This window comes from Curcuma longa, unplaced genomic scaffold (assembly GCF_044706935.1).
Source record: "Curcuma longa cultivar G26 ecotype Majalengka, Jawa Barat unplaced genomic scaffold, ITB_CL_G26_1.1 utg2646_np1212_2152390_RagTag, whole genome shotgun sequence".
Taxonomy (NCBI): Eukaryota; Viridiplantae; Streptophyta; class Magnoliopsida; order Zingiberales; family Zingiberaceae; genus Curcuma; species Curcuma longa.
Window position 1 is genome coordinate 187,811 of NW_027435599.1, and position 16,865 is coordinate 204,675.

At 35.5% G+C, this 16,865-nt stretch overlaps 2 protein-coding genes across 3 annotated transcripts; both read left to right on the plus strand.

Annotated features, from left to right (window-relative positions):
• The first annotated feature begins 3,187 nt into the window (after window positions 1-3,187).
• On the plus strand, window positions 3,188-10,713 carry LOC141819859 (nudix hydrolase 2-like). 2 transcript variants are annotated; one of them, XM_074707111.1, is made up of 9 exons: window positions 3,188-3,379; window positions 5,427-5,644; window positions 6,959-7,024; window positions 7,383-7,520; window positions 7,771-7,848; window positions 7,946-7,996; window positions 8,124-8,158; window positions 9,887-9,995; window positions 10,207-10,713. In XM_074707111.1, the coding sequence occupies exons 2-9, from the start codon at window positions 5,456-5,458 to the stop codon at window positions 10,399-10,401; spliced, it is 861 nt and encodes a 286-aa protein (XP_074563212.1). In that variant the 5' UTR covers window positions 3,188-3,379; window positions 5,427-5,455; the 3' UTR covers window positions 10,402-10,713. The 2 variants fall into 2 exon arrangements, with proteins under 2 accessions (XP_074563212.1, XP_074563214.1); XM_074707113.1 differs by having other exon boundaries at window positions 3,188-3,344.
• An 812-nt stretch (window positions 10,714-11,525) lies between these two features.
• Window positions 11,526-15,895, plus strand: LOC141820034 (uncharacterized). Its single transcript, XM_074707315.1, has 2 exons — window positions 11,526-13,591; window positions 15,508-15,895. Exon 1 carries the CDS (start codon window positions 11,569-11,571, stop codon window positions 13,468-13,470), a length of 1,902 nt encoding a protein of 633 aa, XP_074563416.1. The 5' UTR covers window positions 11,526-11,568; the 3' UTR covers window positions 13,471-13,591; window positions 15,508-15,895.
• The last annotated feature ends 970 nt before the right edge of the window (window positions 15,896-16,865 follow it).

The window sequence follows — 16,865 nt, forward strand, 5'->3', positions numbered from 1 at the left end:
CATTTAAATCTGAATATTTAAGGGAAAATAATGAAATTGATTTCTATTGGCCTTTTTAGCTTGCAATATTTTGAAAAAGATATGTATGATATTTAAAGACAAACTGACCAATTCAATGGATTCAATCCATAGGAATATCTTACTAGCCTTATTTGACTCTAGAAATTTAGAACAAAGAAAATAGAAGCCTATGATAGTTGACCAAGTCTGATCAATCTGAACTGTTTGACTTTTTCTTTTGAGAACGTTTATCTTTTTTATTTTGAGTTCCAAATCTATTTGAAATGTGAAACTGATCTCCAACTCCAACATGAATTTTATTTTTAATAAGATTTAAAAAAACTAAAGCATGACATACATAATTTTAAATGTCAAGCTTAAATAGTTTATTGATTTACATTTGTTACCCTTTAAACTAATAAATAAAAGACTTTTTCTAAACAAGTTTTAGGTGTTTTGATTCATTTTCTTCCAAGACTTTGATTTGATTTCTTCAAATTTACGTCCATCAATGAGACTTTAAGGTGCTATCGTTCACAAGAACAAATCACTAATTACTATTGTTGTTGAATTAAAGCACCAAGTGACGTTTACTATTTTACTTGAGAATCCAAGTTTTGACTTGTTCTATCAACAATAAGTGAGCGTTGGCCAGATCATGCCTTTCAATTTTCACTGATAGATCTTCTTTTTGTTAGATCTCAAAGTTGTGTATTTGAATTTAGGAAAATTATGAGCATTTATCTATTTACTTTATTCATATAAATATTTAAACTACCATTAATTATAATTAACAAGAGTAACTTACAATATAATTATTTATACCATATTATATTTCAGATTTTAAATTACAAATTGATTTATATTTTAATTTAGGAAGAACTTAAAAGTTAAGCATAAGCTTGAAGAAACTTATGATTGAATGTGACTTGGTCAAAACCAAACACAATCACATCAAAATAATTAAAATAATTATTATTTTGTTGGGATTGAGAAATGGAAGCGCGTGGGACCCATGGTTGATCACTGCGTTGTAGTACATGGATTAAAAAAAAATCAATATTATATATTTATATTATTAATATTTTATTATGATTATTTATTTATGGGTCTTTATTAAAGATTCACGTTTTATTATTCTAATTTGAAAAAATTTAGTCGAAATTTAATTAAATATTAAATAATATATTTAGGTAAACATCAAAATAGTGCCACCGAGGTTAAAAGAGCATTTATTATTCTTTTTCATTTCAAAAATATTTCTATTGTAGTATATTATACTAATTTTGATCAGAACATTATCATATTAAATATTCTTATTTAACTTAATTAAAATTACGTTAATTTAATTAAAATTGATTGAAAATGCCCGACGACTAGACTTATTCGTACCATTTTTATTAGAATTATTTAGCTAAAACGGTAAAATATTTAATAATTTTGGTTAAAAACATTCATTTTTAAATGGAAAATATAGGGTGAAACTTAGATGAGTATTTAAGTGTTTTTAATTAAATTTAAATAATTTTAATTAGGTTGATAAAATAAATTTATATATAAAACTATTTTATATATACTATTTTTATTAAATGAATATATTTTAGTATGTTTATAGTAATCATAGTTTGTAAAATTGCGATTCGAATTACGATCCTATGATTTGAAAACACCAAATTACTCCTAAATCGTGCAGAATTATTTTTGTAGTAGAATTGTAACAGGATTGATGGGATTGATAGAATTAGAAGTAGGATTGGAGCAGAATAAAAACATGATCGGAGGAGTTATAACTTTTAACTCGAGTTGAATTACGTGATCCATAATCTATCAAATCAAAATTTATTCAAAGATCTACACTTATTGTAGGGTGTAATATGTAACAACTAATTCTTAGGCTCAAAAAATATCATTTAATTTTTTTTTTTTGGAGGCTTCAAAGAATTTTAATCATTTTAGTAGGTTATTTTCATATTTTTGTATTTTAGGGTTTAGAAATCATTTAAACATTTAGTTGATGTTATGTTAATATTATTCAATTAAACTTAGAAAAAAACTCTATGCTTGATTTTTTTGTGTTTTTTTGAAAATTTATTATTAGAACTAGTCTAGAGAATAATCGTTATTCTGTTCAATATCAATTAATAATTAATTTAAAATTATATAAATAATAATCTCATCTATTGTATAAGTGTCAACGGCGGTATGCATATACAAAATTTTTAATCTATTTATATATAAATGACTTTTTAGATATATTTTAAAAAAATTTTAAATCATAAAATTTTAAGAGTTTTGGATATAATCGTGCAATTCTATAATCCGATCTCGATCGATCTGATCCTGACTCTAAATTGTTTCGGTGTAGGATCACAAATCCTACGAACTATGGATCAAGATCCTACTATAATAAAGATGTTTTTGATATTAGAATATTATTTTAACTTTTTAAAAATAATACTTTTTTTGGTAAATTTTGATCTTTTTATAAATTATGTGATAGATCTTAAATATATATGTTAGTACTTAACTAAATTTTAATTAAAAATTAGTTATAGCATAAGGGACCGATAGTTGTATTAGATACAATATTGTTCCTTCATGCTAACATTGCAGTAGTTACGATTAACTATTACTATGTATGAAAATTACTCTATAATAATTAAGATTAACTATTATATATAATGGGTAAAAGCTACTCTCTAACTGTTACAATTATTTTAAAATAATTTTAATAAAATTTAAATAATTTTAATTGAGTCATAAAAATTATTTTGATATAATAATATTTAGAGTTTAAAATTTAGAATTCAAACTTTACTTAGTAATTATTATAATATAAAAATTAACTATTTCACCTTTAGTCTAATTACTATATACAAATCATCATTATATCAAAATACTCTGGATCAACTTATCAAATTAATTATTTTAAATTAGTTAAAATTATTTTAAAATAGTAAAAACTACTAAATATAATATTAAATAGTATTATATTAAATATTAAATATTATAATAATTATCAAATAATTCTTATCTATAATAATAATTAATCGTAGTTATTATAATAGGGTCGGAAAGTAAAAGTAATTTGCTTTTTATAATTTGAAATGTCTTTTTAGTTTTTGCCCTTGAATATAAAGAGGTTTACTTGAGTTTCAAAATCCATAAATAGAGAGCATGTTAAACAACCGTCCATGGTTTTTGATTTCCCTCCGCCGATCGCCTTTTTCTTCGCCCTTTGCCGTCGTTGATACCCTTCCTACGAAGCTGAAAATGGAGACGCTCCAGCATGCGCTGGCTTAGCCTTTGGACGCACAGAGTCGCCCTCGCCTAAGAGCATTCCGGTACGAGTTCCAGCTCCTTTACTGTCCGGGAAAAGGTGAATTCCCTTAATTTTTTCGAATCGTGGAGATTTATCGTATAGATGGTTTCTATTTGCTTAGGATCTTCATTAGGTTTTTCTGGCTGTTCCTCGCTGGAGATTGTTCTCCGTTGATTTGTTTGTCGTCGCCGTTGCTCTTGCTGTTCTGCTAGTTTTTGGTACAAGATCTGAAAGATCAAATTTTTCGTTGATGGTCAGAGGGATGGATTAGGGATAAGGATTTGCTTCCGAAAAAAAAAGAGGGAGATAAAAAGATCAACCTTTTACCTGTGTGAAGGATGTGCAAACCGAAGGACTCCTGGCACTCGCGGCGGTCGGAAAGCTTACGGTCGGCGGAGAGCTCGCGAGTAGCCTATGAGCCGACCAAGCGACCGATGCGAGCTCGCGGCCAGCCGGCCGCCGCGAGCTCGTGAGTAGGCTGTGAGCTCGCCGTTGGGCTTGCGGGCCGTGGAGGGCGTGCCCCGGGGACTGTGGAATTGATATTTTACGAGATTGGTTCGTTCTGTCCGATTTTGGGTATCCTTCACAAATTGTAAAAGAAGGCAAATATCTCTAATCCGTTCCTTATCTGTCCTTTCGAGTAAACGGAGTCTAAAGGTGTATACTTTCCTCTCCAAGATTATTATTTAAGGACCCGCCACGGTATGTATTAAAGATGGTAACCGGTTTCTCGATTTACCTCCTCACAAATAGTCGTGAGGACCACTGGAGTGATGTTCACCTTTGTTGCAGAAAAGATGGTAAAAGATACTTTTTTAGTAGACTGGAACTATCACTGTCTATCTTTTCTCCTATCCCTACGTACTGTTGATCTTACTAACACAATCAATCTGAAGGACAAAAAATACGATAAGGAAACTGGCTGAGTCAAACTTCTCTCTGTGAAATCTCGCTTGTTTGGAAGTTCATGTCGTCTCTTTACTTTCAAGTTTCAATTGTACTTGTTATGGAAACTTTATTATAATTGGGCAGTTATTTTGTATTTTAGCTGATGCAAAAGTCAAGACCCTACCTTGGTAGATTTTTGTCATCCTTGATTTTTTTTCCTAGCTATCATCTTCTCGATGGACTACCAACTTTTTTGCAATCAATTCATTATTTTTAATTCTCTTTCCCATGCCATCAACTAAAGGATCTATATATGTAGGTCTTTATTCATCTCCTTCAATATGGATCCCGTCATCTTTCAACAGTAAGTTAGCCAGTTAATAAGAAGTGGCTTAGACCACAGTTATTAAGAAGTGGCTCAGACCTCAATTGGGAATAAGGCCAAAAGTGGTGGAGCTAGGTGGAGTTTGACCAAGTTTAGATTAGGTCAAATATGGTTTGCTCGAACTAGAACCAATTTGGCTAAAGTCAAATAGGAAGGGATGAAGTGAATGCCAACTAGCCTGAGTTGTTTGGAGGTTCGGTCAAGTTGGTTAAGTTCAGTTTTAGGATGATAAAAGATGCTTATTGGGAGAATCATGATGCACAGGGAAGCTTGGATTAATTAAATGGCTTGTTCTTTGTGACTGAAATGGGGTTGGAAGTGAGCTCTTCCCTTTTATAACCCTTGGAAGTGAGCTCATCCAACAATCCCTTGCCTTGTGTTGGTTAACCATCAGTGGTTCTTATGGCTCTCTGTTGCATCACCTCTTTTCCACTTAAACACATGTAACTCCTGAATTGGCTTTACTATTATTCCTAGGATTAGTTCATGTTCGCATGTCTCTTTTTGCCGGACTTGTGTCTTCTATCTGAATGTTGGTTGCACTAGTGGATATTTTACCCACTTTATTTCTTTGTATATTGAATATTGATGCAAAAGATTGAGCTTAGGTGATACCATCTCTTGGTGTTAACTTGAGTCACACTGGGGTATTTTATGCTTCTAGGCATGACAAGCATGTAAACCCACTGTATCATAAAGAAATTATTTTTCAAATATTTAACACTTTTCTGCTAATCAGAATATCTTTAGTTGTTGATGCAACAGTAGAAATCATTCTATAGATTTAAATAACCTTATGATCCTTGGTTGGAAATTTTCTTACTCTTAAAGGGAAGCAACAATCCATTCAAGAGAGAACAATGTCGATATCAACCAGTTCATCATCTGTTTTGGCTCCAAAATTGCTCTTTGATAATGATGAAGATGTTGCTTTGCTCACCGCTGTCAATGATGAGCATGGGGGTGTTATTGTTGAAATTAAGGACCCCATGGATCCTACAGATTTCAGTACTTCATTAAGATCTTCTTTAATAAATTGGAGGAAACAGGTATTTGTCTCTATCACTTATTTGTTGGGCAAAATAATTCATTTCCCTTTTGCTTAGAAAACATTTCTAGTATTTAAACCACCAGATAGTGTGTACTATGTGATTACAAGTGGTTCATACCCCAAGTTTATTAATAATTGAATATGGCTGTAAAATGTGTAGTAGATACATGGTCACTAATAATTATCAAAACTCAAACTTTTCTCCTCGTTTAAGAATGTATGCTAGTTTTGAGTGCATAAGTTTATAGACAAGAACTAGGCAGTCACATAGCACAATTCCTGTGTGATTTCATGTAAATCACTATCCATTTGACCTTGTCCATATGATTTGCACTAATTGTACAATAAATAATAACTTAAACCAATGATTTAAATTTGTCTCACATTTTTAGAACTAGAAAATGTGACAAGCACTCTATCTGAAGATAATAGTTGAGTCTACGCAGAATGCACCAGAACAGAAGCTACAATTCAAAATTTAAATCTGTCCCGCCTTTTTTCTCAGAAAACTGAGAATGTGAAAGTACTAAATTGGAAGATAAAGTTGGGTGTATATAGTATGGAAACCTAAATTTGAGTTGAAAGACACTTCAATTTAGGCACACTATTGGTTGCCTAGACTTCTTCCCTGTGTTACTGTTATCACCTCTGTATCCATAGGTTGTTTCAAAAACTTTAACTATGCATTATCTCAATTTTTGTGGCTTCATTTGGAACAACTTTACACAGACTGGGTCTTTTGAGTAAAAAGAAAAAGAAAATATATTCTCTTAAAACTTGAAATTCACATGACAATAAATATATCTAGCTTGAAGGAAATGGAATCTCTTTACTAATTATTTTATACATTGAAGAAACTTGCTAATATTTCTTTTCCTTTCTTATGTTTAGAAAGCTCTTATAATAAAATTTATCAAGTGTATATTTTGAAGTATAACAAGGTTTGAAAAGGTAAAGCTAATTGAATTCAAGAAAGTGAAAGTACATGAACCAAATGAAAATGCAAAATATTCAGAAGATTATAATAAGGTTATTCTTGAATCGATCATGTAAATTGAATATATGAATTATACGAATTATTTATTCATAGAAAAGGAAATGAAAGATCTTGTTGCTAATATGCCAATCATGATTAACTAGATGAAATCACCAAAGAAAAGAAAAAAAAATAGTCTTGGGTTTTGTTAACTACACCACCTTTATTGGTAAATATTTATAGCTTCTTTCATCTCAGTTTTAGTGAGTTCTTGTACACATGCTCAATTTTCCTGGAGGTCGATGGTTGACATTACTTTTCCAATTCCTTTTTCAGGGTAAAAAAGGTGTTTGGATTAAACTTCCTATAAATCTTGCTAATCTTGTTGAAGCTGTTGTTCAGGTAATTAATCTCTCAAGACAATTGCAATACAAACCTATTACCTGTTTTTCATAAATGTGTTGTATCATTCAAAATGAAAGAGTTCTCAAAATAATTCCAAACAATATTCAAATCTTACCTGCCCTACCATAATCATGGGGGTATATTTTCTGTTAACAAAATTTCTTAAAAATTTGTAGTTAGACGATTTATAGATGCAGATGCCCTAATTAAATGCTGAAATATTTAGAAGCTCATGTTTGCACAAAAATTACATTTCCTCCTCTGTGGATAAACACAGTGCTGTATCCTATGTCTCTTCACATAATTTTCTTACTAGTATCACTTCAATCACCCTGTGGAATTTATATTGATGTAGGAGGGCTTTTTATACCACCATGCAGAACCAACTTATTTAATGCTGGTTCGTTGGCTTCCCAATACTCAACACACGATACCAGCAAATGCCTCACATAGAGTTGGAATTGGGGCTTTTGTGATGAATGATAACAGAGAGGTATCTAAATGAAAAACCTATGCTTTGCTTTTCAATTGTATACATGACAGCTAAAATCTGGCACGGGCCATCAGGATTTACCATGCCTATCTACTTTTCACTTGCTTCAAGTTCATTTACCTTGCCTATCTACTTGATGAATCACTATTGTTTTTTTCCCTTTGTATTTCTATATATATTTTACCATGTTTCTTTCATATTTTGCCTGGTTTACTCACCATTGTTTTTGGATTCTTTAATGTATTGGTAGATTTTGGTAGTCCAAGAAAAGAATGGCATACTTAAAGGATCAGGATTTTGGAAGTTTCCTACAGGAGTTGTTGAACAAGTTAATATTCCAACCTCAAATATATGGCTGAATACTAGTGTTTCTGGACTCGAGTGTTTGTTTCTGTCTGATACAAGAACCTTGTTTTTCCTTGTAGGGTGAAGACATACATGTTGGAGCAATAAGGGAAGTAAAAGAAGAGACAGGAGTATGTAACAACTATGATCCTTTGCTTTGATTTTTCACTACACAAAAGAGGAAAAAAACCTAGTATAACTTTTGAGATTGTTTGTGTCACATTCAGTCTGTCTAAATGAATTTTATTTTTGTTTCAGATTGATACTGAATTTGTTGAAGTTCTCGCATTCAGGTATTGTTATATACTCATACTTACGTGATGATTGCATATAATCATTGTCCTGACATTTATATTTTGGTCAAATTCCTTTGCCTTAGTGCTATACTTTTTTTGGGGGTGTGTGCATGTTATTACTTGCAACCTAATGGGCCAAGTGAAAAGTACGTTGATAGATTATTGTAGGAACATCTTTTAAAATTAATTCAATCCTCTTAAATCTAACTGTAGATCCTTTGATGGTCATATTGCCACATTGAAGTATTTCCTTTTTTGGAATTTGTGATGCTAAAAGGTGTCAACAAGAATTAGGCTTACCAAACATAGTGGCGATAATATGCAGTAAATTTTGGTTGTCCCACCCAATTCACAAGTGTGCCCAAGTTGTCGTAACATATAGCTAGGGCCATGATTTCAAGTGTCCATTGGTATCTGTCTACATGATCAAAAAGTATCATTCTGACCACATACTGATGTCAATATTTGCACTATTAAATGTTACTGTCCTTCCTATAATTTTGATGGTACTAATTGAGAGAGGGTCTATTTTGGTCGGCACTATTATAATCAGCGAGAGACGAAGATTCTCTTCTATGACTCATCCATAGATTACATTTGCTGATTACGGGCCATTCAGAACTGATGAGGGAGGAAATTTCTCTTTTACAACTCATCCATAGATTACGTTGTCGATTACGAGGAGATGTAATACTATAAAAAGAGAGGGGAGGTGAAGCGCCTATTGGAGCACCAACAACAACAAACAGGAGTGATGTTGGTGTGATGGCGTCACACAAATTGAGATGTATCTATCTCTAGTATGTGTCTTTTTAGTTTGTTGAGTCTTACATATCCAACTCCTAGTAAATAAACAAGATATATTTATGGGTATGCAAGACATCATTCCAATACTAAATGTCTTGTTAGGATGCTACAAGATCCAATATTATCATCCAAAAAACATTTATTTGGTGTTTGTGAAGGATTATCATTAGTTGAGATGCTTATCATACTTTTATGATTTATTGTTATAAACTTGTATTTGAAGACAAGTGAGCTACATAAAACTTACTTGAATTGATCCCAATGCGTGCCAAGTGTTGGGACCATGTGAGGTGATTACAAGTGTGACTCATGACAAAAAGGATAATCTTATCTCTTTTCACAAAACAACATAACTCAAGTGCACTTATAACACAGGAATGCTGATGATCCTCATATGTGCTATAATTCTCATCTGGAAGGTCCGTTTTAAACTTGAGAAACTACAAACACCTGAAGGCTATATCAGTGCTCCAAATACCATAACATTTAGGGCAGTATTTACCAGTATGTGCAAAGATTGATAGGTGGGCCATCTTGTTTCGAATGGTTCGTTGCAACTGTTCACACTAGGTTGTACAACACAGTACACTTGATATGTATCAGGCATATCGATGGTGTATTGCCATCCCCTCAACATGGTTAACAATTCACATATACAAACAACTGTTGCATACTAGTTCGTGCATATTCTCTTAACCCTTATCTGTGCATCAATTGTACTGCACTATAGATTCACAGTTGTTTGCATGAGGCAGAAATATCGATGATGTTTATGCCATCATTAACATTCTCATTACATTGCGATATCAATCCATGCATCATCTCTTTTTTGTGTTCAAGATGATTCATTATCTTTGTGCATCTGTTTCTTACATTACTAGAGACAACAAATGCATCTAATTTTCTCAACATGAACAGGCAGACCCACAAGGCATTCTTCGAGAAATCAGATTTTTTCTTTCTATGCTTGTTGCGCCCTCTCTCATTTGACATTCACATACAAGAACTAGAGATCGAAGCTGCCAAGGTAAAGATCTTTTTACTTTTTCTCTTCTCTGCCTTAACACATTTTTCGGGTGGAATTCAAAGAAGCAACTAGTTAATTTAATTATCCAGAAACTAACAAATCATTACGTGCCCATGGATCAACTGACTCATTCTAGCATCTTACTGTCTAATTTTCGTCGAAGATTAATTCATAAACATAATGAAATCATCTGATCAATTTCAACTTGCAGTGGATGCCGATTCAGGAATACGCAGATCAACCTTTTGTCCAGAAACACGAACTGCTGAAGTATATTCTGGAAGTTAGCTTGGCAAAGATTGACAAAGGCTACTCTGGATTCTCACCTGTTCAAATAAGGTCAACTTTCTTTGGGGCACAAACAGAGGATTGCCTCTTTTTGAACAGTAAAGACTTCAACCATTAGAGATTTGTTCGATCTCAGACAAATCCTCCTCATTTTGACCAGCTGATCCGGCTGAGTTGAGTCCGACTGTTGATGGCTTTGTTTCACTAACTAATCATCAACAGCCAGGATGAGATCTCAGCCGAATCAGATGATCGAAAAGGAGGTCTATAGCCGGCTCCTCTATAGAATTTGTGTTCTCGAATCCCCCTCAATCCAGTGTTGTGTCAATGCCTGTTTTCTACTGTTAATGCTCTGTGTAATGCCTCATTTTACACAAGTTGTTCTGTGAGATCTTTATAATTAGGGAGACAATTCACGTTAACTTTGAAATGTAGGTGCTAGCGTTGAACTGGTTGGTTTTATCGTTGTTTTGATTGGCCAATCGATTGAGAGTGATCTTTCGTGTGGGTGCTAAGGGCATTCCTCATCGACATTCTTCAAGGATTGACCTAAAAATGATGTGGAGGGATGCGAAGAGAAGAGGGGATTCCCTTGCAAGGCTTGTTTGCATTGCTACGACGCCAATAGGAACAATGTTGCACTTTAACTTCAAGTGTGGATGAACTAGGTACACGATAGTTAAGACTTTAGAATTATAAGATATTTCTTATTGTGAAAAATAATTTTATCCATTTTGTTATATTTTACATGACAATATGCCACGTGATTGTTATGATAATTATTATTTTAATAGAAAATGACGAATTAGTTGCAAATTAAATTTGATATGAAATGTAAATATTTTTATAAGAGTAGACAAAAAGAAGTTTATTTGGTGCCTGGTCTTCCGTGCGAGCGCGAAACAGCAAACTGAAGAAACTTTATATCCAGACCGTCAACTAAAATCACGTGCTCAAAAATAACGGTCAAGATGTCCAAGAGTCGCGTCGTCTGTCCAATCATTCAGTCGCGGCGAACAGCGCTGTCAATCCTGTCCAATAGACTCGCAATTTTATTATAACTATTCTGTTCCATCATTGGATTCCCGAATCTTGAAGCATATCACCAAATGATGGACGGAGATTAAGAGGTAGTAATTATAGAGAGCTTAAGTTATGATAATCCGAGGGTATAATAGAAACATTATCGTATTTAACGAGTCTTCTCCTTTTGCGGTGCACGCATCGAAGATTAGGGTTTTCTTTCGCTGCCTCGCGAGCCGGAGATCGAACCCCATTTGACGAGATGGATCACGGCGGAGGCGGTGGGTTCCACCGGAACGAGGCGATCTCGGCGATCCAGGACGAGGAACAGTTCTACGGTGAAGACGACGACTATGACGACCTCTACAGCGATGTCAACGTCGGCGAGGGGTTTCATCAGACGTTCGACGATAGAGACGGCGCGGGGGGTTTCCAACCGGTGGAGGAGCAGCGGAGCGAAGCTCCGCCGCAGCCGCAGCCGCCACGACCTATGCCTCCGCCGGTGCAGCAGCCTGTGGAGGAGGCTTCGGAGAGGGTCCAGATCCCGGGTATCGTGGCGGAACCTAAGATCGAGCGGTCCCTTGATAGATCTGGGGGTTTCCAAGACCAGGGTTTTAGGGGAGGCGTCGAGCCGGCTGTTGCGGCTAGACAAGCGGCACCTCCGCTCCCTCCGCCACCTGTACCGGCTGGTAGGCCTGACATGGGTCAGTCTTCTGGTGGATTTGCGCTGATCCAGAGTCAGAATGGAAACAATAGCTTCCCAAATGAGAGTTTTCAGAGGCAAGGAGGTGGATTCGGAAACGAGGGCTTTCAGAAGCAAGGGAGTGGTGGAGGCAGCGTAATAACTGTTGGGAATGCTAATGGAGGTGACGCAGGTGGCAGTGGAGGAGTTGGTGGGACTACTCTGTTCGTTGGGGATCTCCATTGGTGGACTACTGACGCAGAGATTGAGGCTGAGCTGTGCAAGTATGGGCAGGTTAAAGAAGTGAAATTTTTTGACGAGAGGGCAAGCGGAAAATCAAAGGGATACTGCCAGGTTGACTTCTATGATCCAATGGCAGCAGCCGCCTGTAAGGAGGGTATGAACGGTCACATTTTCAATGGTCGGCCTTGCGTTGTTGCCCAAGCATCGCCATTCACTGTCCGGAAAATGGGTGAGAACCAAGTGAACAAGAATCAACAGGTGATGTCTCAGACCCAACCGCCAGCACCTCCTCAGAAGGGCAGAGGAGGTGGCGGGCCTTCAGTTGGTAACAATTTTGGACGTGGTGGAGGTGGTGGCGGTGGTGGTGGTGGTGGTGGAGGCGGTGGTGGAAATTGGGGAAGAGGTGGTGGAATGGGGAACCGTGGACCAATGGGTAACATGAGGAACAGAATGGGTCCAGTTGGTGGAAGAGGAATTATGGGCAACGGTGGTATGGTTGCCCCACCACCACCAGTTCTACATCCTGGAGCTATGATTGGTCAAGGATTCGACCCTATGGGATATGGTGCAGCTATGGGGAGAATGGGTGCTGGCTTTGGCGGTTTCCCTGGAGGTGCAGCTGGAGCTCCTTTTCCTGGAATGATGCCTTCATTCCCTCCTGTTGTGGCACCGCATGTCAATCCTGCTTTCTTTGGACGGGGTTTGGCGCCTGGTGGTGTTGGGATGTGGTCTGATCCCAACATGGGTGGTTGGGGTGGTGAAGAGCAATCAAGCTATGGGGAGGATGCTGCATCTGATCAACAGTATGGAGAAGGGAGCCATGGGAAAGATAGGATGACTGAAAGAGATCGATATGGTGCTCCAGAAAGAAGACATGAAAAGGAGAAAGAAATGGGTTCTGGACAAGATTGGCAGGAGAGGAAACATCGTGATGAGAGGGAAAGAGATTCAGGGAGAGAAAAGGAAATGAATCGGGAGAGGGATCGAGAGAGGGAGAGGGAAAGAGAAAAGGACAGAGATAGGGAGAGAGATAGGGATAGAGATAGGGAAAGGGAACGAGAGTTTGATCGTGAACGTGATAGGCATCGAGATGACAGAGATAGGCATGGGGATCGCTATAGGCACAGGGATCGTGAACCAGAGCGTGATGAGGACTGGGCAAGAGGAAGATCGTCTGGGCCTCGTAGTAAGTCACGGGAGGTTGAACATTCAAAAAGGCGCCGCCAGACACCTGAATGATTCAGGCCCTTTGCAACTTTCTCTTCTTAAAAGATCAGAAGTTTTAGTAGTTGCTTTCGCTGCTAGTCCTAGATACCTGAGAATTCTTGTAAGGGCCTGGCTCAGTCACCAGATTGAAGAAGTAAGCATTTTTTTCTCCTATCTATTTATATATGCTAATGATAGTAATGTGATCTCATAAGGATAGCAAAAAGCACACCACTAATCAATGTTTCTCTTTGCTAGAGGTTTTCAAGAATAAAAAATCAGCTTCCTAGAATTGTTATTAGGTATAGTAATTATTTTAAAATAAACATATGAATGGTCTTAATGCATTCCCTGTTTTATTGTTGTATCATAATCGTTAAATTGGTCCTACATGATTATGTGTAGCATTGCACACTCATAGGGTGTAGGTTCTTAGACTGTTAGGCAGAATCCGGTTTACAAATGTTATTAAGTTAAATAATTTCCTTTCTGTTGGTTACTACCTTAAACTCATCATCTTTTATGAAATATTAGATTTTTAATACATCTTGATTGTCATGATAAGAACAAACTCATGTTGATGATTTGATTGCTTATAATTATGTGGATAATATGATCCCATATGCAAGTCTTTAGATTTGGCTAATGAACATGTGAAGTATATATATTGTGGTTATCATGCAATGAAATACTTCTTAGTTGAAGTTATTAGCAACAAGTCCATCAAGATATGTTTACCACCACCATAATGTTGAATCATGCATACTGCATTGTCATTTCAAAGTTTGTTACTCTCATCAAACTTCTAATGTTTATTGTTTTGTTATGGGCATATTTGGCAGGCAATTTAGAATATATGTGTGTGTGTGTGTGTGTGTGTGTGTGTGTGTGTATTTCCAGATTTCATTATGTTGTTGTAGATATGAAATATTGTTTAAGTAACAGGAAATGAATTGATGAAATAGTTAAAATGGGTATATATAGAATCTCTGCAAGAAAAACATGTAGATGCACTGAATTTGTTAATTAGTATTAAAAAGAAGGTGATGTTGATGAAGATGTCATTTGACAGGATAAAGAATGAGTATCAATAAGGAATGGATGATTGAAAGGTATTCTTAGTTTTGTGTGATTGGCATGTTCCTATTAGTTAAAATGAAAATCTTATAACATTTAGTACAATCCAACATGGTTTGTTGATCAAAGTATTGACAAATTATTAGAAATTATAGAGTAAAAAAAAAATACTAATATTCACAACCAATTAGGTATAGCTGATAGCTCCAATAGATGATAAACTTTTAGAAAATAGGTTGAAATGGTGTATTAACATTTTTAAAGATGCCAATAGATTTTATAGCCGGATTAATTGAAGCTACCAGAGACGAAGATGAAAGGGGTAGTGGGAATTCGGCATCAATGTAATAAAATTTGATTTCAATTGATTTTAATATCACTAGTGATGTAGCATTTCATAGAGCTCGTAGAGGGAAGGACAAACACATTGCTGATATTTGTTAGGTGACCTTGATTACTGACAATTTTTCTAATGTGTACCTTAATTTCTGAGCTATCATACTACATGATCTAAATACACATTGCTGATTTAAATACACAATTTTTCATACCTTAATTTCTAATATCAGCTACATGATTTAAATACACATAGTATATAGCCAATAACACAAGTAGGTAATTCCCATAAACATCAATGTGGATTCCAATTATGAGACTGACTACCTGCGTTACATATCTTTGATATACAATCCAAAGCTAGAATACCTAAGCGAATTAAAATGTATGCAAACAAATGTATTCTTGATATGCAACCCTGTAATGGTATGCAATCATGTGGCCTGGTATCCTCATTTCTTCTTGGACCATTGATAGAGCAATTGCTTCAACAGAATCATGTGTTGGTAACTTTTCTATATGGTTGGCTCATGGCACACCTCATGGATACAATTTGTTCCTCAAATATTTGCTGTATTGTAGCCTTTCCTTTAATCTGAGCTTTCTTTTGGATACAATTGTTTTCATTTGCATTGACCGTGCACTTTACAATTGCAGCTAGAAAATACTCTGGTGCCTTCACCTCTCTATGGGCGACTCGCTGGCCTGTTACTGGTCTTCGGTAATTGACCTGGTCATACACATCTTTGGTGCTTGATGCTGAGTTAAAATGAACTTGCTGGTGGTGATCTTATAAATGATATTTGGGACTTTTCTAGTGTGATTATTCTGCTGAGACACATTTTGCTAAGATACTGCTACATCAGTTATGATATGCAATCAAATCAGTCATGGTACTTTTATGCAGCTTTTTAAGATAAATGATGCAAGATTAGTGAATCAGATAAATGATGTGTGGTCCTTCAAGGGCATATGATGGGTTTTAGCTGACCATGATACCCTGTTATTGATATGTTAAATTTAATTGTTCTTACTTACTGTTTGACTTTTCCTTGCTGTAACACTTAGGTATCGTAGCCATCTAGTTCCTTTTTAATTTTTTGTAAATGGTCAACCCATGAAATGTGTTCCATAGTTTCTGCTTACATTGTTGATTATGTTTTTTTTTATATTCTTTTTGTAGTGGCTAAAATTATAGGCATGCCTAAATGTGGCATTGCTGGAGAATATTTTTTTTGTGACATTCTCCTCCATGTAAATACTTGCCATAGTAATGAAATTAATTCCTTTTTGAATTGGAACCCTACTCAATTCATTTATTGCATTCTAAGTCGATGCATGTGAACCTCTATGGTAGTAAACCTTTCAGCTTCTGAAATGATCCTAGAGCAATGAGATCTTCTAGCTGTGACTTGGCTGAGAGGAGGCCAGCTTAAGAGTTATCTCCGATATCCTCTTGCAGGCTGGAGGATAGCTACCATACCTGTAAAACATTGTTAGCTGAATTTTCCCGGTCTGTGGAAGCTGTACACCCACCGGAGTGCCATGAAGCTCTGTGTAGAGTGTAGAGGTTGGATCCAATACATTCATGTGAATGAGTTTGTAAGTTCTTTCGTTATCACTATGTCACCTATCTTTGAGCACCCAGTGGAAGCTCATAAAGATTACATCTATACACAAGATTTAGAAGTGCCCAAGTCATTTCCATATGTTTTTTTCTTTGCTTTCTTTCTCCATAAATTGTATCTCTTGTTTGTATCAACATCCACATCATCTCACCTGTTTGTTTTTTTCAAAAAAGAAAATTGTAAATCTCTTGAAATCCTCAAATTTCGTCGTCAGCATTATCATCATTGTACCTGATTTTGCCACTCATAGCTGTTGCATTCATCTGCATATGCAATCAAACGATGTTGACGTCTGAGTTGGTACGTGTACTTTTCTAATTTACTTTAGTAGTCGGTGGAAAATTTTTATGGAATCGGATTGGTCATCTCTTAAGATAATTAATGAGA

Coding starts and splice junctions, on each gene's coding strand:
- LOC141820034 (XM_074707315.1), top strand. CDS start 11,569: ATGGATCACGGCGGAGGCGGTGGGTTCCACCGGAACGAGGCGATCTCG.
- LOC141819859 (XM_074707111.1), top strand. CDS start 5,456: ATGTCGATATCAACCAGTTCATCATCTGTTTTGGCTCCAAAATTGCTC. Junction 7,521..7,770: donor TGATGAATGATAACAGAGAG/GTATCTAAATGA, acceptor ATGTATTGGTAG/ATTTTGGTAGTCCAAGAAAA. Junction 9,996..10,206: donor TAGAGATCGAAGCTGCCAAG/GTAAAGATCTTT, acceptor TTCAACTTGCAG/TGGATGCCGATTCAGGAATA.